We start from the raw sequence: 16,817 nt of genomic DNA, 5'->3' as shown, positions 1-16,817 counted from the left end.
CAGAAAGTCTGTGGCTGGGCAGGGCCTGGGACCCAAGGCCAGCACCTTCCCATGCAGTACCGGAAGAGGAAGAGACTGGGGTCCAGAGGGTTGTTCTCGATGGCACAGTTGATCTGCTGCAGTGCATGCTGCAGCTTGCCCTGCACAGCCAGGATCCCCGCATCTTGGCGCGCCTGCTGGGCCTGGGCCACCATCTTCTGGAGCAGCATCCTGGCCTGCGGGTGCTTGGGATTCAACAGCAAGGCGCTGTGCAGATCCCGGTAGCAGAGGTGGGGCTGCAGGAGGCCAGGGGTGGCATCAGGGGCACAGGCCAACTGAGCCATGGGACCTAGAGGCCTTTCTTCAGCAGGGTGGCATCACACCATGCCTCCTCCATGCCCCTCACATCCCTCCACATGTTCCACCCTTTCTGCTTTTTTTTTTTTTTTTTTTTTGAGATGGAGTCTCACTCTGTCATCCAGGCTGGAGTGCAATGGTGTGGTCTTGGCTCACTGCAACCTCTGCCTCCCGGGTTCAAGCGATTCTTCCACCTCAGCCTCCTGAGTAGCTGGGACTACAGGTGCGTGCCACCACACCTGGCTAATTTTTGTATTTTTGTATTTTTTTTTAGTACAGATGGGGTTTCACTATGTTGGCCAGGCTGGTCTCAAACTCCTGACCTTAGGTGATCCGCCCACCTTGGCCTCCCGAAGTGCTGGGATTACAGGGTTGAGCCTCCATGCCTGGTCCCTTTCTGCCTCTTGAAGGAGACAGGGAGCATCATGGGGAAATTCCATCCCAGGCCCCATGCCAGCTGGCCCTTTCCAGATGTGACCTCAGGTGAGCCAGGCCAGCCCCAGTGGTTTCTGCAGATGCTACCTCCTTGTCAGGCCTCTCCGAAGCCCACTCAAGGTGCGGGGAGCGTGTGACCTCCTGACTGTGACAGTTGTGTCCTCCCTCCCCTCCCCTGCACTCCCTCTTCTCCTCCCTGACCTTTGAGCCCAAGACCTGTCTGCCCAAGCCCAGATTCGGGCCTGGGTACAGCGGAAACCTCCCCCAGCAAGTCCCTTCCACTGGGAGGAGGAAGGCGCAGCTCAGCCAGGCAACAGACAGTTCAACAACACCCTGTTCCCTGCGGGGTGACTGGCTGGCAGGTGAACGGGATGGTGTGGACAGCAGGTGTGGGTGGAGGGAGGGAGGGAAATGACAGGAGCTAGGGGCAGGGCTTTGGCATAGGCAGCCTTGGGTTCCAGGCAATGCCACTGGGAACAGGCTGTGTGACCTTGGGCAAGTCACTTGGGGCTGGCTCTTCCTCTGTGAAACGAGGACAGTGTGTCTCTATCCCAAAGGGTTGCTGCGAGCCTCACAGCTAAGCAGGGGCAAAGTGCTGAGAACACGCCTACGCATCGGAGGGGCTAAAATCACAACAGTCACCAATAATTATCAATAATTACTAGTCTCAGCTGGGCGCAGTGGCTCACACCTATAATCCCAGCACTTGGAGAGGCCGAGGCAGGGGGTATCACCTGGCGAAACCTTGTCTCTCCTAAAAATACAAAAATTAGCTGGGCAGGCGCCTGTAATCCCAGCTACTCAGGAGGCTGAGGCATGAGAATTGCCTGAACCTCCCGGTAGAGGTTGTGGTGAGCCGAGATCTCGCCACTGCACTCCAGCCTAGGTGACAGAGTGAGACTCTGTCTCAAACAAAACAAAACAAAACAAATTACTAGTCTCATGCCACTGAATCGCTTGTGGGAGGCTGCAGCCCAGCCCCGGGGCACAGGGAGGAGTTGCCAGGGTGGACTGCACTCCCCGAAGTCACTCCTGCCAGGGTGGTGGCGCTCCCTCCTGCAATGCAGGCTGGCATTTCAGCCGCCCCCAGGATGCTTGGAGAATGAGGTGAACCCGCCCCACCCTGCACACCTGCTCCTCCCCATCCTAGCTTCCCAGCTCCGCATCCACCCAGGCCAAGCCAGAACACCAGGCACCCTTCTGGATCCTTCCTTTTCCTTCAAGCCCACCCCCAAGCCAGACTCCGGCCCTGCCTTCTGAAGGGCTGTGGGACTTGCCCCTCCTTGCCGCCCTCATGACTACCTTTCCCTCCACCTCACCCCACCCTGCAATGGTGCCCAGCCTCCTTCTCAGGCTCTGGCCTCCAGGCCTCCCCGCTGACCCACACTCCCTGTGGACACCAGAATGATCTTCCTAAAGCCCCCTGCCCTGGGGACACCTGGTGGAGGCTCCCACTGACTCCAGGGAGACTTCTCATCTCTGCCCTCCTCTCCTTGGTGCCCAGCACCCCCTCCACCTCCTTCCTTGTGACCCCAAGTTTCTATTGCTCCCAAGCTGTTCCCTGTACTGTCTGTCCCTGTGCCCAGCCCAGGTTGTGTGGGTGGTCAGGAGTAGGGATGATTCATTGAGGCAAACAGGAAAAAAGAAAGGAAGAGGGAGGAAGAGGAGAAAGAAGAAGAGGAAAGGAGGAAGGGGGAAGGGAGGAAGGAGGAAGGGGGAAGGGAGGAGGGAGGAAGGAGGAGGGAGGAAGGGGGAGGGAGGAAGGGGGAAGGGAGAGGGAGAAAGGGGGAAGGGGAGGAGGGAGGAAGGGAGGAGGTAGAAAGGAAAGGAGGAGGGAGGAAGGGGGAAGGGAGGAGGGACGAAGGGGGAACAGAGGAAGGGAGTAAGGGGGAAGGGAGGAAGGGAGGAGGGATAAGGGAGAAAGGGGGAAGGGAGGAGGGAGGAAGGGAGGAGGGAGGGAGGAAGAAGAGGAAGGGAGGAAGAAGGAAGGGGGAAGGGTGAAGGGAGGAGGGAAGAAGGGGGAGGGAGGAAGGGGGAGGGAGGAAGGGGGAAGGCAGGAGGGAAGAAAGAGGGAGGAAGGGGGAAGGGAGGAGGGGGAAGGGAGGAGGGAAGAGGGGGAGGGAGGAAGGGGGAGGGAGGAAGGGGGGAGGGAGGAAGGGGGAGGGAGGAAGGGGGAGGGAGGAAGGGGGAAGGTAGGAGGGAAGAAAGAAGGAGGGAGGAAGGGGAAGGGCTACCTCATGTTAGGTGCCCTGGGTGCCCCGGTGTGTGGCTTCACAGGATTGTGGCTAAAGCCCTCCTAGTGTGCTCATCTGCCCAGGGACACCTCCCCCAGGCTGTGAGCTCCATCTGGACAGGGATGACATGCTTCTCTCATCTTTTGCTTCCCATGGGGTGCAGCACAGGCCTGGCACAGAGCCACGGCTGAGCAACAGTGGAACAAGGACCCGACATGGTAGTTGAGTGGTCCAGGCCAGTGTGGGCCTCTTCCCAGGGAGCACAGCACCCACTGCACTGTGGGATGGGGCTTCTGGGCGGGCTGACAGCCTTGCCTCTTCCTGCAATCTTGGGGCACACTGAGGACTCCCAGGTTGGGGGGCATGCCCCTGCCCGCCCTCCCCACTGTACCTTCTGGAGAAAGTTGTAGAGTCTGGCCCGGAGGATGTAGACATCGGCGTTGGTGGTGTCCTGCTTCAGCTCGTTGGTGATGAGCGTGAGGCAGGCCTGATGCTGCTTGAGGGCCAGGAGACAGGCCATGCTGAGGGCAGAGGGCACAGAGTGCTCGTTTCCCAGGTGGGGCGGCAGGAAGTGGGTGCTGGGAGAAGGGGCCGGCAGGGGCACTCACCATCGGTAACGGAAGCATGGTTTCTCAGGCTGGAGCTCAGCAGCATGTGAGAAGACATTTAGGGCATCCAGGAAAGCACACTGCTCAAAAAGGCATTGTCCCTGGGGACACAGGGGACAGTCAATTCTGCTTGCCACCCCAGCCCAGCTGCACCCCCCAGTTGGCAGCAGAAAGCCCTGAGGCAGGAGGGAGAGATACAAAGACAAGGACAGAGCCTTTTAGATCTGGCAGAGACTTGAAGAGGCAGAGACACAGACAGAGATGGAGAGAGATACAGATCTGGGGAAAGACAGCAAGAGACAGTAAGAGATGCACGCTTGGCAAGAGACAGGAATACAGAGATTCAGGAACAAAGAGAAATGCAGAAAACTCAGATAGCTGAGCCAGACACGGTTGCTCACACCTGTTATCCCATTCCAGCACTTTGGGAGGCCCAGGCAGGTGGATCACTTGAGGCCAGGAGTTTGAGGCCAGCCTGGCCAACATGGTGAAACCCCGTCTCTACTAAAAATACAAAAATCAGCTAGGTGCGTTAGTGCATGCCTGTAATCCCAGCTACTCAGGAGGCTGAGACACAAGAATCGCTTGGACCCGGGAGGCAGAGGTTACAGTGAGCCGAGATCGTGCCACAGCCCTCCAGCCTGGGTGACAGAGTGAGACTCCATCTCAAAAACAAAACAAAACACTCAGATGGCAGAAGAGATCAGCAGAACTAACACAAACAGGCTGTAGCCTGGACCTGGGCCCTGGATGCTGAACCCTGTGCTAAGAACTTGAACTTGTTTTCTCACTGGCACTAGCATGCTTCTCTTATGGATAAAGAAACTGAGGCTCAGAGAGGTGAAGTGACTTGCACAAGGGTACACAGGAAGTGGCAGTGCAGGACATGGGCCCCCAACAGACAGATTCACACATGGTCTGAGGGCCCCAAATGTTTCTTTTTAAGAACAGAATTTTTTTTTTTTTTGAGACAGCATCTTGTTCTGTCACCCAGGCTGGAGTACAGTGGCACGATCTTGGCTCACTGCAACCTCTGCCTTCTGGTTTCAAGAGGTTCTCCTGCCTCAGCCTCCCAAGTAGCTGGGATTACAGGCGCGTGCCACCATGCCTAGTTAGTTTTTGTATTTTTAGTAGAGATGAGGTTTCACCATGTTGGCCAGGCTGGTCTCAAACTCCTGACCTCATGATCCGCCCAACTTGGCCTCCCAAAGTGCTGGGATTACAGGCGTGAGCCACCGCGCCCAGCCAAGAACTGAATATTTTTTGACATAAAGAAAAGACATCAAGCCCAGGCGCAGTAGCTCACACCTGTAATCCCAGCACTTTGGGAGGCCGAGGCGGGAGGATCACTTGAGGTCAGGAGTTGGAGACCGGCCTGGCCAACATGGCAAAAACCCATCTCTATTAAAAGTACAAAAATTAGCCAGGCATGTTGATGCACATCTGTAATCCTAGCTACTCGGGAGGCTGAGGCACAAGAATCATTTGAACCCGGGAGGTGGAGGTTGTGAGCCGAGATTGCGCCATGGCGCTCCAGCCTCGGTGACAGAGCAAGACTCCGTCTCAGAAAAAAAAAAAAAGACATCAAGTTTATCAAAATGGAAAAAAGCAACACTTCGTTGGTGTTTTATAGTTTAATATTGTTTTTCCTTTGAAATACACTTCGGGGTCACTGTGACCTTTTTAGTGCTTAGAGCCTCTGGACTCTAGATCTGTGCCATTCTGTCCAAGACAATAGCCACTAGCTTTGTGTGGCTATACACATTTAAATTAATTAAAATAAAAATAAGAGGCCGGGCGCAGTGGCTCACATCTGTAATCCTAGCACGTTGGGAGGCCGAGGTGGGTGGATTGCCTGAGCCCAGGAGTTCAAGACCAGCCTGGGCAACAAAGTAAAACCCTGTCTCTACTAAAACACAAAAAATTAGGCAGGCGTGGTGGCGTGTGCCTGTAGTCCCAGCTACTCAGGAGGCTGAGGCAGGAGAATTGCTTGAATCCGAGAGACAGAGGTTGCAGTGAGCCGAGATCGTGCCACTGCACTGCAGCCTGGGTGACAGAGCAAGACTCTGTCTCAAAAACAATAACAATAATAAAATAAAATAAAAATAAGATATAAAATTCAGTTCTTTAGTCACACTTGCCACATTTCAAGGGCTCAACAGTTCCACGTGGTTGGTGGCTAGCATATTGGACACTGTCATTATGGCAGAAAGCCCAAATGGACAATGCTGCCAAACTTGACTCAACCCTGGCAGTAAACCAGCCTTGGAGGTGAGATGGGCAGCGGGGGGTACCCAGACACAGGGACAAGGAGGAATCTAAGGAGACAGAGCTGGGCCCAGGAGCCAGGAGAGCCCCCGAGAAGTGTGAGGTGGGTGCCCTACATGGGCCCGGGAGGCCCCAGGCACCTGTAGGTAGAGCACAAAGGTGAGGCGCTCCAGGTGCTTGCAGTTGTCCTGCTGTAAGGAGTAGGCCCTTCGCAGGTTCTGGGCGGCCGAGGAGAAGTCACAGAGCTGGAGGTAGGCCTCAGCCCGTAAGGCGTAGAAGTCCACCTGAGGGTGAGGGGACCCAGGCTGCTGGATCCTCCCCACCATCTGCCCCTGGAGGGTAGGGGAAAGTCTCCACCCCCCTGAGAGTTGACATCCAATTCCCGTCAGGGACTTGGTGGCCCTGAGAGGAGGGATCTGGCAGGTGCGACAGGGAGGGAGGAAGCATGTTCCAGCAACTGCCTGTGCCCACCCAGGTCTGCCTCTCACCAGCTGTGGGTCCAGGTGGAGTGCGCGGGAGAAGAGCAGCACAGCTGTCTCCCAGTCTGCCTGCTCCAAGCACTGCTGGCCTCTGGAGTAGCTGTGGGGAAAGTGGGGACAGGCAGAGGGGTGGCCCTGACTGTGGACCAGCCCAGGGCATAGGGCTGGGGTGGGGGTTGTGGGAGGCAAGGGAGCTGGGTGGAGAGGCAGGAGGAGTAGACAGAAGCCCAGGGAGGGCAGGCTGGTGTTCCTGGAGTCCAGCCAGGCCATCAGCCTCGTTCCCACTGAGGTGGAAGAGCCCCATTAGACAGTTGAGTTCACTGAGGCCTGAAGAGAGTAAGTGGCTCAAAGCTGCACAGTATGTGAATGGCTGTGTCGGGCAGGAACCTGGGACCCCAAAGCAAGGTAGTCACTCACTATTCCCTGACTTTGAGGGGCACTGTTAACCCTGTGACCTTTGGTTTTACATCACAGATGCTTTGGAACACCTGGCTGGTCCCAAAGATGTGCTGCAGGATCCCTTTGGGGGCTGGAATCACCCATGGCTTTGGGATGTCCTGTGAGGGGCCCTGGTCAACCTTCAGGGCATCCTAGAACCGAAGGACAGCAAGCTGGAGCAGGCCCCCGAGACGACCCCCACCCACTGACACACTCCCCAGCATTCTGCAGGGAGGGAGGAGAGGCGGAAATGAGCCCTGGAAGGAGGCACTCCCACTCGGGGTTCCAGTGGCGCTCCCAGCCCCATTCCCCTTAGGGACGCTCCAACCTGTCCCTCTGCAGTCCTGCCCTTCTCCCTCTCCTGTGGTCAAGGTCAGGGATCAGGGTCCTCATGCTTACAACACCGTCTGTTCTCCCCCAGGGCCTTCCCAGCTCCCACTTCCGGCTACTGACACCCCAAGCTTTGATGTCTCCAGCTCAGGCCTGGTCCCAAGTCTCAGGCCTTGGGGGTCCTACAGCCCCTTGGGTAACCTTCAGGACCCTCACTCCAGCAGGCCACACTGAGCACCTCACCTGACTTCTGCCCCAGGTTCTCCCATTTTGGTGAGGTCACCTTCCCCACCAGCTACCCAAGCCAGAGACCTCTGTCTAAGCAGCCGCCGAGCCTTACAAGGATCTTTCACATGCCTGGTTCTTGGCATGGCGGCCAGGGCCTTCCCTGAGTCGGACTGCTGCCCCTGCCTCTCCCGGCCTTCACCCTTTCCTGCGAACCCAGCCTCGGTCTCTCTGCCTGGCCCTCTGCCTTTGCGTTAGTCTTCTCCCAAGCCCGCACCTTGTCCAAATCTGTCATGAGGCCCCTTCCAGGAGGACCCCGAGGCCTCTGCCAACTACCTCGCGGCCCTGGCCCTGACGTTGCTAGGCACCATCACCAGGACGCCCACAGGCCCCACCCCTCTGGCCACGCCCCCGGGAACCAAGCTTTTTGAGCCGGAGGGAGGTAGAAAACTTTTATTAGCTGGAGAGGTTGAGGCCTACAGCGGGGAAAGGACTTGTCAGATTTTCGCCGCAAGGCAGGGCCATAGCGGGGGGCATAACAAGGCCTCCCAACCGAAGGTCAAGCAAGAGCTCCGAGCGTCCCACACAAGTCCCGAAGGGACACTGTGACGCCGCGCCACTGAAGGCGCCAGGGTTCCCGGACTCGGCCACCGCCTCGCCGCTTCCGCCCCTCAGAAGCATGGCGGCCACGTAGCCCGGCCCGGATTGGACGTTGGCTGTGGACGCCAAACAGATGGCAACACGATTGGCTGCTGCGGGGTGATGACGTCAGGGGGCGGTGTCGGGGGAGTGAATGGGGGCAGCATGAGGCCGGGCGGCTTTTTGGGCGCCGGACAGCGGCTGAGTAGAGCCATGAGCCGATGTGTTTTGGAGCCTCGGCCCCCGGGGAAGCGGTGGATGGTGAGTGGCGTGGGGCGGCGACGTTGGGGCTCCCGGTCCCTAGCTTCAGTTCGGCCATTATGTCCCGGGAGCCGAGTGCCCCCAAATTGCTGCTCTGTTTTCTTAACTGGTGAGTCCAGTGCTCGACGGGCTCCAAACTTCTTGAAGCTCCGTTCCTGCACTAGGGCGCCCTGCCTGCCCAGCCTTCTGGAGTTCTCAGGGGTCGGGTTTCTGGGCCCCTTCTTCGCGCCCCTTCCCCACTGCAGCGTTGCTCTGCGTTTCCGCTCCTCTGCGTTGGGGCCCACGGGACGCTGTGAGATCGGGGGTGGCGAGAGTTGTTGGGCCTCAGTTTCCCTGGTGCCGCCCGCAGGTGGCTGGCCTGGGGAATCCCGGACTGCCCGGCACGCGACACAGCGTGGGCATGGCAGTGCTGGGGCAGCTGGCGCGGCGGCTGGGTGTGGCGGAGAGTTGGACGCGCGACCGGTACTGTGCCGCCGACCTCGCCCTGGCCCCGCTGGGGGATGCCCAACTGGTCCTGCTCCGGCCACGGCGGCTTATGAACGCCAACGGGCGCAGCGTGGCCCGGGCTGGTGAGTTGAGAGCGCCAGGGGTGGGCGGGCGGGCCGAGGGGGTGGGGGTGGGGGCGCAGGGGCCAGAGTGGGGGACTGACTGGCTGTGACAGATCCGCGGGTTCACCTCCAAGTACCTGTTGAGCTCCAGTTGCTGCATGGCTTTGGGTACTTGGGGGGGCCTCAGTTTCTTTATATGTGAAGTGGGATTAGTTGTGGCCCCTCATCATGGGAGTCGGGACAGTGCCTCTCTGGGCAGATGGGCAGTAACCAGGGCTGCCGTTTCCCTGTGCTAAGCGGAGCTGTTTGGGCTGACTGCCGAGGAAGTCTACCTGGTGCATGATGAGCTGGACAAGCCCCTGGGGAGACTGGCTCTGAAGCTGGGGGGCAGTGCCAGGTGAGGTCCTGAGATGGTCAGGGTTGGGATAGGGCTTCAGGCCTCCCAGTTGGGGTGGAGTAGGGCTGCTGACCCAGTCTCCACAGGAAATGGGCTGCTCTGACCCAGCCGGGGCAGGGAGGGGTGGAAGGACACTGCCCCAGGGAGGCACTAACTGCCCCTCCCATATCCCTTGAAGGGGCCACAATGGAGTCCGTTCCTGCATTAGCTGCCTCAACTCCAATGTGAGTCTACCCTTTTGTTGTGCAACTGGGTCGGGTGGGCCAGGGGTCCCCCAGCACCTCGCCAAAGCTTCCTGGGCCTCTCTGGCTCTCCCACAGGCAATGCCAAGGCTGCGGGTGGGTATCGGGCGCCCGGCGCACCCTGAGGCGGTTCAGGCCCATGTGCTGGGCTGCTTCTCCCCTGCTGAGCAGGAGCTGCTGCCTCTGTTGCTGGATCGAGCCACCGACCTGATCTTGGACCACATCCGTGAGCGAAGCCAGGGGCCCTCACTGGGGCCGTGACACTAGTGGCCATGGCTGCCTGCCTGACTGTAGTGCCCACCAACCCAGCCACTGCCACAGAGCTGCCACGCCAGCCTTGGTATCTACTTTTTATACAAATCTCCTCTAGACTGTTCCAGGCTGCCTGCGGATTAAAGTGGGGGTGACTGTGACTGGACCAGTCCATTTCTGGAGTAGGTTCTTCTCTCTGTGTCCTACTTGGGACGTAGGGGAACTTCAGGAAGACTAAACTTTTCAAGCCTTTTTAGAGAACCAGGGGCACGCATCTGTAAGATTAAAGATGCTGGCTTGGAGGCCTGGTGCAGTGGCTCATGCCTGTAATCCCAGCACTTTGGGAGGCCGAGGCTGGGGGATTGCTTGACGTCATGAGTTCGAGACCAGCCTGGCCAACATGGTGAAACCCCGTCTCTACTAAAAATACAAAAAGTAGCCGGGCATGGTGGTGCATGCCTGTAATCCCTGCTACTCAGGAGACTGAGGCAGGAGAATCACTTGAACCTGGGAGGTGGAGGTTGCTGTGAGCTGAGATTGTGGCACTGCACTCCAGTCTGGGTGACAGAGTGAGACTCTGTCTCAAAAAAAAAAAAAAAGAAAGATGCTGGCTTGGAAACTGAGGCCTCTTCAGGGGGATCCCACTCTTTCCCTGCTGGTGGGGGAGGGAAGAACAGGGTCCAGCCAACCCCCCTCCCAGGGCATGTGTGGGCATGCTTTGGCCCACTGAGGCTTGACCACTCCTTTCTTCAGCCCATTTTACAGATGGGAAGGCTCAGAGAGATCTGGTTACATCCGCAGGGCCACACAGCTGTGGCCTGGCAGAGCCTCAGTTTGCACCCAGGACTAGCTGCCACCTTGCTTTCCCTGGGGCCCCTGGCACCCTCACCTCAGGGCTGCTGTGTGCCCGGAAGGTCCCCACACGGGTGATATATGACAGCAGCCTGAGGTCCTGGGGGTTGGGTGGGATGTGGACCTGGCGAGGTACCAGGCCTAGATCCCCTGGCTGGTAGTGGGTGATGTCAGAGAGCTGCGGCAGCAGAGACCCAGTCCTGGGCAGCTGGATGCCGGGCCGGCTGTGGGGAGGGGGCCGAGGGTCACAGAGCCTTCGGCGAGCCAGGTTTCTGGCCCAGGGTGAGCCAAGCACTGTCCCCATGGCTGAATGCCTTTGCCCTGCTCTCTGTGGCTGCCTCTGAGGCCACACAGGGCCACTGGCTCACCTCTCTTTGGGTGGGCCATGGGACTGTGACTCCCGGTGGGGACACACAGCCTTCTGAGGTCTCGTGGCCACAGTGGAGCCGAGCATGACCAGCAGTTGCTGCAGCATCTCCTTGTGCCATGGCTGGAACGTCACGTCAAAGTCGCTGTCCTCTTCATCGCGGTGCATCTGTTGGTGAGGGTGGGGTGGCAGCAGGCCCACAGTGGCCCCAGTACCCACCCTCCTCCAGGAAATTCCAACCTCAGTGCCCATTTCCACGAAGTTTTCCCTGTCTGTGGTGGGATACCCATTCTTCAGTCGGGAAGACTGAGGCCTGAGACCTTTCAGAGCCTCAGAGAAGGAATCCAGCTCCTTTAAGACCTTGGAGGGATCTTTGAAGGCCAGAATCAGTGAAGGACAGACTTTCCAGGAGTCTCTCAGGGAAAAGAGGGGCCTCTGATCCTGAGGCAGCCCCTTCTCTGCAAGCAGCTTCCATCTTGGGCTCACTCCCCCTCCCCTTGCGCCCTCCCTCCCTCCCTTCTGCTCACCTGCAGAATGTTCTGTAGGAAGGAGGTGGCCTGGACCAGAGCCGCCTCCAGGCTGGCCCGAACCTTCTGCTCATTAGCCAGTTCCTGCTGTAGCCGCTGCAAATCCACCTGCTGCTGCTCCAGCTGCAGGCTCAGCTGGTCTCTCTGGCTCCTGGACCCCAACTGGGATGAGTCAACAGCCTTTCCCCTTCCCAGGACTGGGGCCACCTGGGGCCAGGGGCCCTGCCATTTCTCTCCAAGCCCACAGGGGCCCCCATCCTGCCCCAAGCCTCAGCCTGTCTGGCAGGCTCCTCTAGAGAGGGGAAGTCACTGGCCTGGGTCGTGGGATCGGAAAGAGTTGGGCCAGAGCTTGGCCCCAGCCTGCACCCGCCGCCCGCCCCTCCGTGGGCCATACGCACTTCAGTGCCTGGTTGTCCACCTGCAGCTGCAGGGATCTCTGCTCCAACTGGCTCAGCAGGAGGCGCAGCTCCTCGGCCTCCTTGGTGTCCTGCTGCTGCTCCTGGCACTTCTTAGTCAGCATGAGGATGATCTGCGGGTGCGGACAGGTGGCCATGCCCTCAGCCTGCCCTGTCCCCCAGCTGCAGACACAGCCAGGCCTCCCGTGTTCCCCTATGCAGAGTGGCCAGTGAGCTCTCCAGGGCTGGACTCTGCTTCCATAAATTATGGGGGCTTTAAGTAAATACAATCCGGAGCTAGGCCCAGCACCCTGCAGCCCCCACAGGAGGCCCAGTCCTCTCTCTGCTGCCTCCCTCCCTCCTGACTTGACTGCCCCTGACTCTACCCCTGCAGGGCCCCCAGGGCGGCCTCCTGCCTTGCATGCCAAACGCCCTGTGCTGAGGCCTGCAGGCACACCTTCTGGTGGCCTCTTTTGTGCCTGGCCATGGCCTTCTGGGTGTTCTCCAGCAGCTCCAGCTGTTTGCACAGATTGTTCTGTCTTCCCTTGAGCTGCTCATTCTCCTGCAGCAGCTTCATGCCTTGCTGGGAGACCCTGGCCATCTGCAGGGTAATGCCGTTGTTCTCTTTGATGGCCCGCTTGGTTGTCTCCCACATCCGGTTCGTGGTCACCTTGTGGAACTCATTGGCCACGAGGTTCACGCGCTGGATGATCTCTTTCCTCAGTCTGGCCAGAAAGGTGGGAGGGGAAGGGGTCAGACAGAGCGGGCACAAGCCCTGGGCACACCCCTTTGTGAGGTTCCCAGAGCACCTAGGGCTGTTAAACACCAGCATGCTCTCTCCCTGGGAGGGTTGGGGCTATGGGTGGGAGGCTTTCCCTGTGGATCCTCTGGACCTTTGTAATTGGTACCATTTCAATGTACTCTCACCTGTTAAGTAACATGATTTAATCCCAATAAGTGGCAAAAGGAAGCCCTGGGAGTCTGCAATGCCAGCATGAGGACTGCAGCTGGGAGCTTATTCCTTTTCTCCCACCCCTCCATAATCACCAGCTGGGATTCCAAGGAGTAGCAGGTTGTCGGGGCGGGGGTCAGTTTCCCCATCTAACCCCCCAGTTAGAAGCTGAGGCCTGAAGACTAGGATGTTCGTAGCCCCAGGGATGAAGCCTCCAAAGGCCCCAAAGGGTGCCCCGCTTGCCCACCTGTCCTTGTCCAGCACCGACTTCTTCTCCAGGTTGTATGCATAGTCCCTGAACTCATTCTCCTGCTTCCGCACCTGCTCCTCCAGCAATGTGAACTTGTCCGTGACCTCCTCTTTCTGCAGCCGGAACTCCTCCAGGGCTGCCAGCTTCCCCCCTGGCCGCCACAGCGCACAAGGCCCAATGATGGGCTGCCTCAGAGGACAGGGCCTGGCAAGGACCTTAAAGATGCCCCTTAGGTCCCTGTCCCTTCCTGTGCGCCCTGTGCGGTCTCAGTGGGGCAGGTCTACCATCCCCCACCTACCCTGCCTGGCCCTGTCACCTTTACTGCCTTCATCTGGGTTGCCCTCCCTCCACCCCTCCATGAATCTTATGAAGCTTTGTTCAGGTTCCACCTCCTCCAAGAAGCCTTCCTTGATACTCTCATGAAAGCGACAGTGATGACAACTGTTTTTTTTTTTTTTTTTTTTTTTTTGAGACAGGGTCTTGCTCTGTCACTCAGGCTGGAGTGCAGTGGCACAGTCACAGCTCACTGCAGTCTCAACCTCCCAGCCTCCCAGGCTCAAGAGATCCTCCCACCTCAGCTTCCCAAGTAGCTGGGACTACATATGTGCACCACCACACCTGGCTAATTTTTGTATTTTTTTGGTAGAGATGGAGTGTCGCTATGTTGCCTAGGCTTGTCTCAAGCTCCTGGGCTCAAGCAATCCTCCCGCCTTGGCCTCCTAAAGCACAGGGTTTACAGGCATGGGCCACCACGCCCAGCCAGCAGCTGGACTGTATATATTCTCTGGGCTAGGTTCTAATGCCATCTGACATTTGAGCCTCACAACCCTTGCCAACTGGGGGACCTTGGTCACGACACTTCATCTTTTGAGGTGCTTCCTTGTCTACAAACTGGTTGGGGGATGTTTCCAGCTTCGTAGGATTGCTGGGACAATTAAGGAAGACAGTGTGTGCCAAGCAGCATGTGGCTATTATCCCTGTTTCCCAGGTGAGAAACAGGGTCAGTGATAGAGCTGGGATGTGTGCCTGCAGGCTCACCAGCCAGTCCCCTCCTCACCAAGGATGATGTTCTCCGTGGTGAGCTGGTCCTTGGTCTCCTGGAACTCGTGGCGCACCTGGGCCAGCTGCGCCTCGAAGACATCCTTGTCCATCTCTTTGGCTAGCTGCAAGTTCTGGAGCTGCTCGTTGAGATCTGTGATCTCATCCACCTGCTGGTTGAGCGTGCGCTTGAGGAAGGCCACAATCTCCTTCTTGTTATTGGCCAGCTGCTCATACTCCTGGCGGAACAGCTTCTCCTGCACAGCCAGCTCATCCCACTTCCGCTGGTACCTGGGGCAGGGGCAGAGCCGTGGTCCAGGGGTCAGGCTGGGCAAGCCAGGCCTCTGGTGCAGCTGGGCCCACTCTCCTGGACTCCCTGTCCCGTAAAGGGGCATTTGAGATTCCTTGTGATCAGAATCCAGCCTCATCTCCCACTATGCCCCTTGATCCGACAGTCATGACCACAGCCAATGCCTGTGCTTAGCATGTTATTTTCATTACATCACTAGAATGTAAACTCCATGAGGGCAGGGCCTTGTTATGTTTACAAGTATGTCCCCAACACCTGTGCCTGGCAGATAGCAGGTGTGCAGTGTGTTTGTTAAATCATTACAACAACCTATAAGAATGTAGGTACTATGATGATTTTATACCTATTTGACAGATGAGGAAACTGAGGCTCAGAAGGATAAAGGAACTCTGAGTTTGTAAGTGGCACAGCCAGGACTTGAACCTGAATCAGTCTGATCCCCAGAAGCAAGGCTCTTAGCCACAATGCCTGCTGCAGTCGGCCAGCTCTGCATCCCTCCATAACTCTTCCACACTTTCCAATCCCAAGTCTTTGTACCTGGCATCTCCCTTACCTTTTTCCATCCAGTAACCTTGGTGTTTTCTCCTCAGTGGACCCTTCCTGGCCCTGAGCCACATTTGTGGCCCTCTCTTTGGTGCTCCTGTAAGTTGGCCCTTGTCCCACCAAGTGGTCAAAACCTAGTAACATGTCCCTCTCCTCCACCTCTGTATTCCCAGGGCTTGGCAAATAGTAAGCACCCAATAACTCTGTTAAATACATTTGCCTTGAATATATTCTACCTGATAGCTCAAGGGAAGTTTGTGAATTTCAAGGGAAGTGTGTTAATCAGTATCACATAACCAATTTAGTGGTTTTCAATGGAGTAACTGAAGTTACTTGAAAAGTTTTTTAAAATTAAATTAAATTAATTAATTAATTAAATTTTGAAATGGAGTCTCGATCTGTCACCCAGGTTGGAGTGCAGTGGCACGATCTCGGCTCTCTGCAACCTCTGCCTCCCAGGTTCAAGTGATTCTCCTGCCTCAGCCTCCTGAGTAGCTGGGATTACAGGCGCCCGCCACCATGCCTGGCTAATTTTTGTAGTTTTAGTAGAGACTGGGCTTCAACATGTTGGTCAGGCTGGTCTCGAACTTCTGACCTCATGATCTGCCCACCTTGGCCTCCCAAAGTGCTGGGATTACAGTCCTGAGCCACTGTGCCTGGCCTGGAAAGTTGTTTTACATCATAATTTAGTTGACCAACATCTTTCAAATAGTGACTGCACACAGAGCATTGCAGGGGTGTGGGCTGAGGAAGCAGTCTTGCATAGGGGAGTCAGGAGGCCAGGGCTCCCATCTTGGTGCCTCCTCTTCCTGGGGGTGACTTCCTTCTCTGAGCCTCAGTCTTCCCCATCTGTGCAATGGGGATGACATCAGGACCTCTCTAGTAAGACTGCTGTGAGGACTCAGTGAGCACCAGCCCGTGGCCTGCCTGGCACCACGAGGGACTCAGCATTAGCTGTGGGTACCCACAGCATCAGTCACCTGGGGAAGAGCTGCCGCCTACTGGTTTGTCTTTTAAGGTCACCCTGAGACTGAGGCTGGTGCCTCACAACGGGGAGGAAACTGGTTGTAACATAAGAAAATGATGGGCAGGTGAACATGGCTCTAATGAAGAGTTAGAGGATCTCCCCCCAGCACTTTGTCACACACAAAACTGGCTCTAGAATAGAATGTCACAGCCATGGAGGGGGAATCAACCTTCCCCACTTATATTTGGGGAAACTGAGGCCCAGCATGGAGAAACAACTGGGCTCATGTGCTGGGTGAGTCAGTGGGGCACAGGTGCCACTGCCAGGAAGTGGAAGTGGGGCCTGGGGGTCCGCCCGCCTGCCAGAGGGCTGTTTCCACCCTTTCATAAAGCCTGTGATCCCATGGGGCAGGAGTGAGGCAGGGGGACGTGGGGATTGCCTGGGGTGGGGCCACGAGCTAGCATCGTGGGCCCAGGGTTCTAGGAGCTGGGAAGGTGGGGAAATCCATTTACCTTCAAAATCTTGAAACCTCCCAAAGGTACGTATGAGGAAATGAGGCTGGGGTCGGGATGGGGTCTGGACATCCCAGGGGAGGTCAGAACACAGGCCTAAGGCCCCGTGGCCAAACCTGCATGGGGGCCACCTGGGCAGGGGCTTCTGACCCAGGGCACCAGACTCCTGCCCGCCTGCCCACGCACCGGGCCAGCCGGTCCTCCAGGTCTCGGATCTGGATGTGGTAGAACTCCTTTATCTCCTTGGCCAGAGGCGGCTCCACGGCCACCACCGGCTCCTTCTTGCCCCCTTTCTTCTTGACTTCAAGCTCCTTGCCTGCCTTGCTCACACTCTTTTTGGGAGCCATGGCTGAAGGCAACCAGGGCTCCAGGCCCCAGGAAGAGGCCAGGTGGTTGCTAAGGAAGCTGGTCC

General features: G+C 57.5%; 3 protein-coding genes across 11 annotated transcripts in view; 1 reads left to right on the top strand and 2 right to left on the bottom strand.

Moving 5' to 3' along the window:
* Positions 1-7,752, bottom strand: part of TTC16 (tetratricopeptide repeat domain 16) — a 22,872-nt gene extending 15,120 nt beyond the window's left edge. Inside the window, exons 1-7 of one of the 4 annotated variants that reach the window (XM_055351211.2) lie at positions 7,631-7,752; positions 6,778-6,950; positions 6,370-6,460; positions 6,022-6,165; positions 3,614-3,714; positions 3,397-3,526; positions 61-275 (exon numbers count right to left, since the gene is read on the bottom strand). In XM_055351211.2, coding sequence (XP_055207186.2) covers positions 61-275; positions 3,397-3,526; positions 3,614-3,714; positions 6,022-6,165; positions 6,370-6,460; positions 6,778-6,950; positions 7,631-7,648 — 872 coding nt within the window. In that variant the 5' untranslated portion in view covers positions 7,649-7,752. The remainder of the gene's footprint in view (positions 1-60; positions 276-3,396; positions 3,527-3,613; positions 3,715-6,021; positions 6,166-6,369; positions 6,461-6,777; positions 6,951-7,630) is intronic. The other 3 variants (XM_055351212.2, XM_063697040.1, XM_004048638.5) reach the window with 3 other exon arrangements.
* PTRH1 (peptidyl-tRNA hydrolase 1 homolog) lies at positions 7,045-10,138 on the top strand. Of its 4 annotated transcripts, none has more exons than XM_019033264.4 (5): positions 7,045-8,253; positions 8,603-8,822; positions 9,099-9,198; positions 9,377-9,422; positions 9,612-10,138. In XM_019033264.4, the coding sequence occupies exons 1-5, from the start codon at positions 8,116-8,118 to the stop codon at positions 9,699-9,701; spliced, it is 594 nt and encodes a 197-aa protein (XP_018888809.3). In that variant the 5' UTR covers positions 7,045-8,115; the 3' UTR covers positions 9,702-10,138. The 4 variants fall into 4 exon arrangements, with proteins under 4 accessions (XP_018888809.3, XP_004048687.3, XP_018888811.3 ...); XM_004048639.5 differs by having other exon boundaries at positions 7,054-8,253; positions 9,519-10,138; XM_019033266.4 differs by lacking the exon at positions 9,099-9,198 and having other exon boundaries at positions 8,118-8,253; positions 9,519-10,138.
* Positions 9,777-16,817, bottom strand: CFAP157 (cilia and flagella associated protein 157). 3 transcript variants are annotated; one of them, XM_019033258.4, is made up of 9 exons: positions 16,592-16,817; positions 14,093-14,364; positions 13,033-13,186; positions 12,291-12,558; positions 11,837-11,967; positions 11,439-11,589; positions 10,913-11,079; positions 10,582-10,768; positions 9,777-9,967 (listed from the first exon to the last, which is right to left on the bottom strand). In XM_019033258.4, exons 1-9 carry the CDS (start codon positions 16,750-16,752, stop codon positions 9,896-9,898), a joined length of 1,563 nt encoding a protein of 520 aa, XP_018888803.3. In that variant the 5' UTR covers positions 16,753-16,817; the 3' UTR covers positions 9,777-9,895. The 3 variants fall into 3 exon arrangements, with proteins under 3 accessions (XP_018888803.3, XP_018888804.3, XP_018888805.2); XM_019033259.3 differs by lacking the exon at positions 10,582-10,768; XM_019033260.3 differs by lacking the exon at positions 16,592-16,817 and having other exon boundaries at positions 13,033-13,250; positions 14,093-14,399.

The sequence above is a fragment of the Gorilla gorilla genome, chromosome 13 (assembly GCF_029281585.2).
Source record: "Gorilla gorilla gorilla isolate KB3781 chromosome 13, NHGRI_mGorGor1-v2.1_pri, whole genome shotgun sequence".
NCBI classification, from domain to species: domain Eukaryota; kingdom Metazoa; phylum Chordata; class Mammalia; order Primates; family Hominidae; genus Gorilla; species Gorilla gorilla.
Note: the sequence above shows the minus strand (reverse complement) of the source record. Positions and strands in the feature narration are given on the sequence as shown.

Coding starts and splice junctions, on each gene's coding strand:
- CFAP157 (XM_019033258.4), bottom strand. CDS start 16,752: ATGGCTCCCAAAAAGAGTGTGAGCAAGGCAGGCAAGGAGCTTGAAGTC. Junction 14,365..16,591: donor CTGGAGGACCGGCTGGCCCG/GTGCGTGGGCAG, acceptor CCCCTGCCCCAG/GTACCAGCGGAAGTGGGATG. Junction 10,769..10,912: donor CATGGCCCACCCAAAGAGAG/GTGAGCCAGTGG, acceptor CCCTCCCCACAG/CCGGCCCGGCATCCAGCTGC.
- PTRH1 (XM_004048639.5), top strand. CDS start 8,116: ATGACGTCAGGGGGCGGTGTCGGGGGAGTGAATGGGGGCAGCATGAGG. Junction 8,254..8,602: donor CCCCGGGGAAGCGGTGGATG/GTGAGTGGCGTG, acceptor TGCCGCCCGCAG/GTGGCTGGCCTGGGGAATCC. Junction 9,199..9,376: donor AAGCTGGGGGGCAGTGCCAG/GTGAGGTCCTGA, acceptor TATCCCTTGAAG/GGGCCACAATGGAGTCCGTT.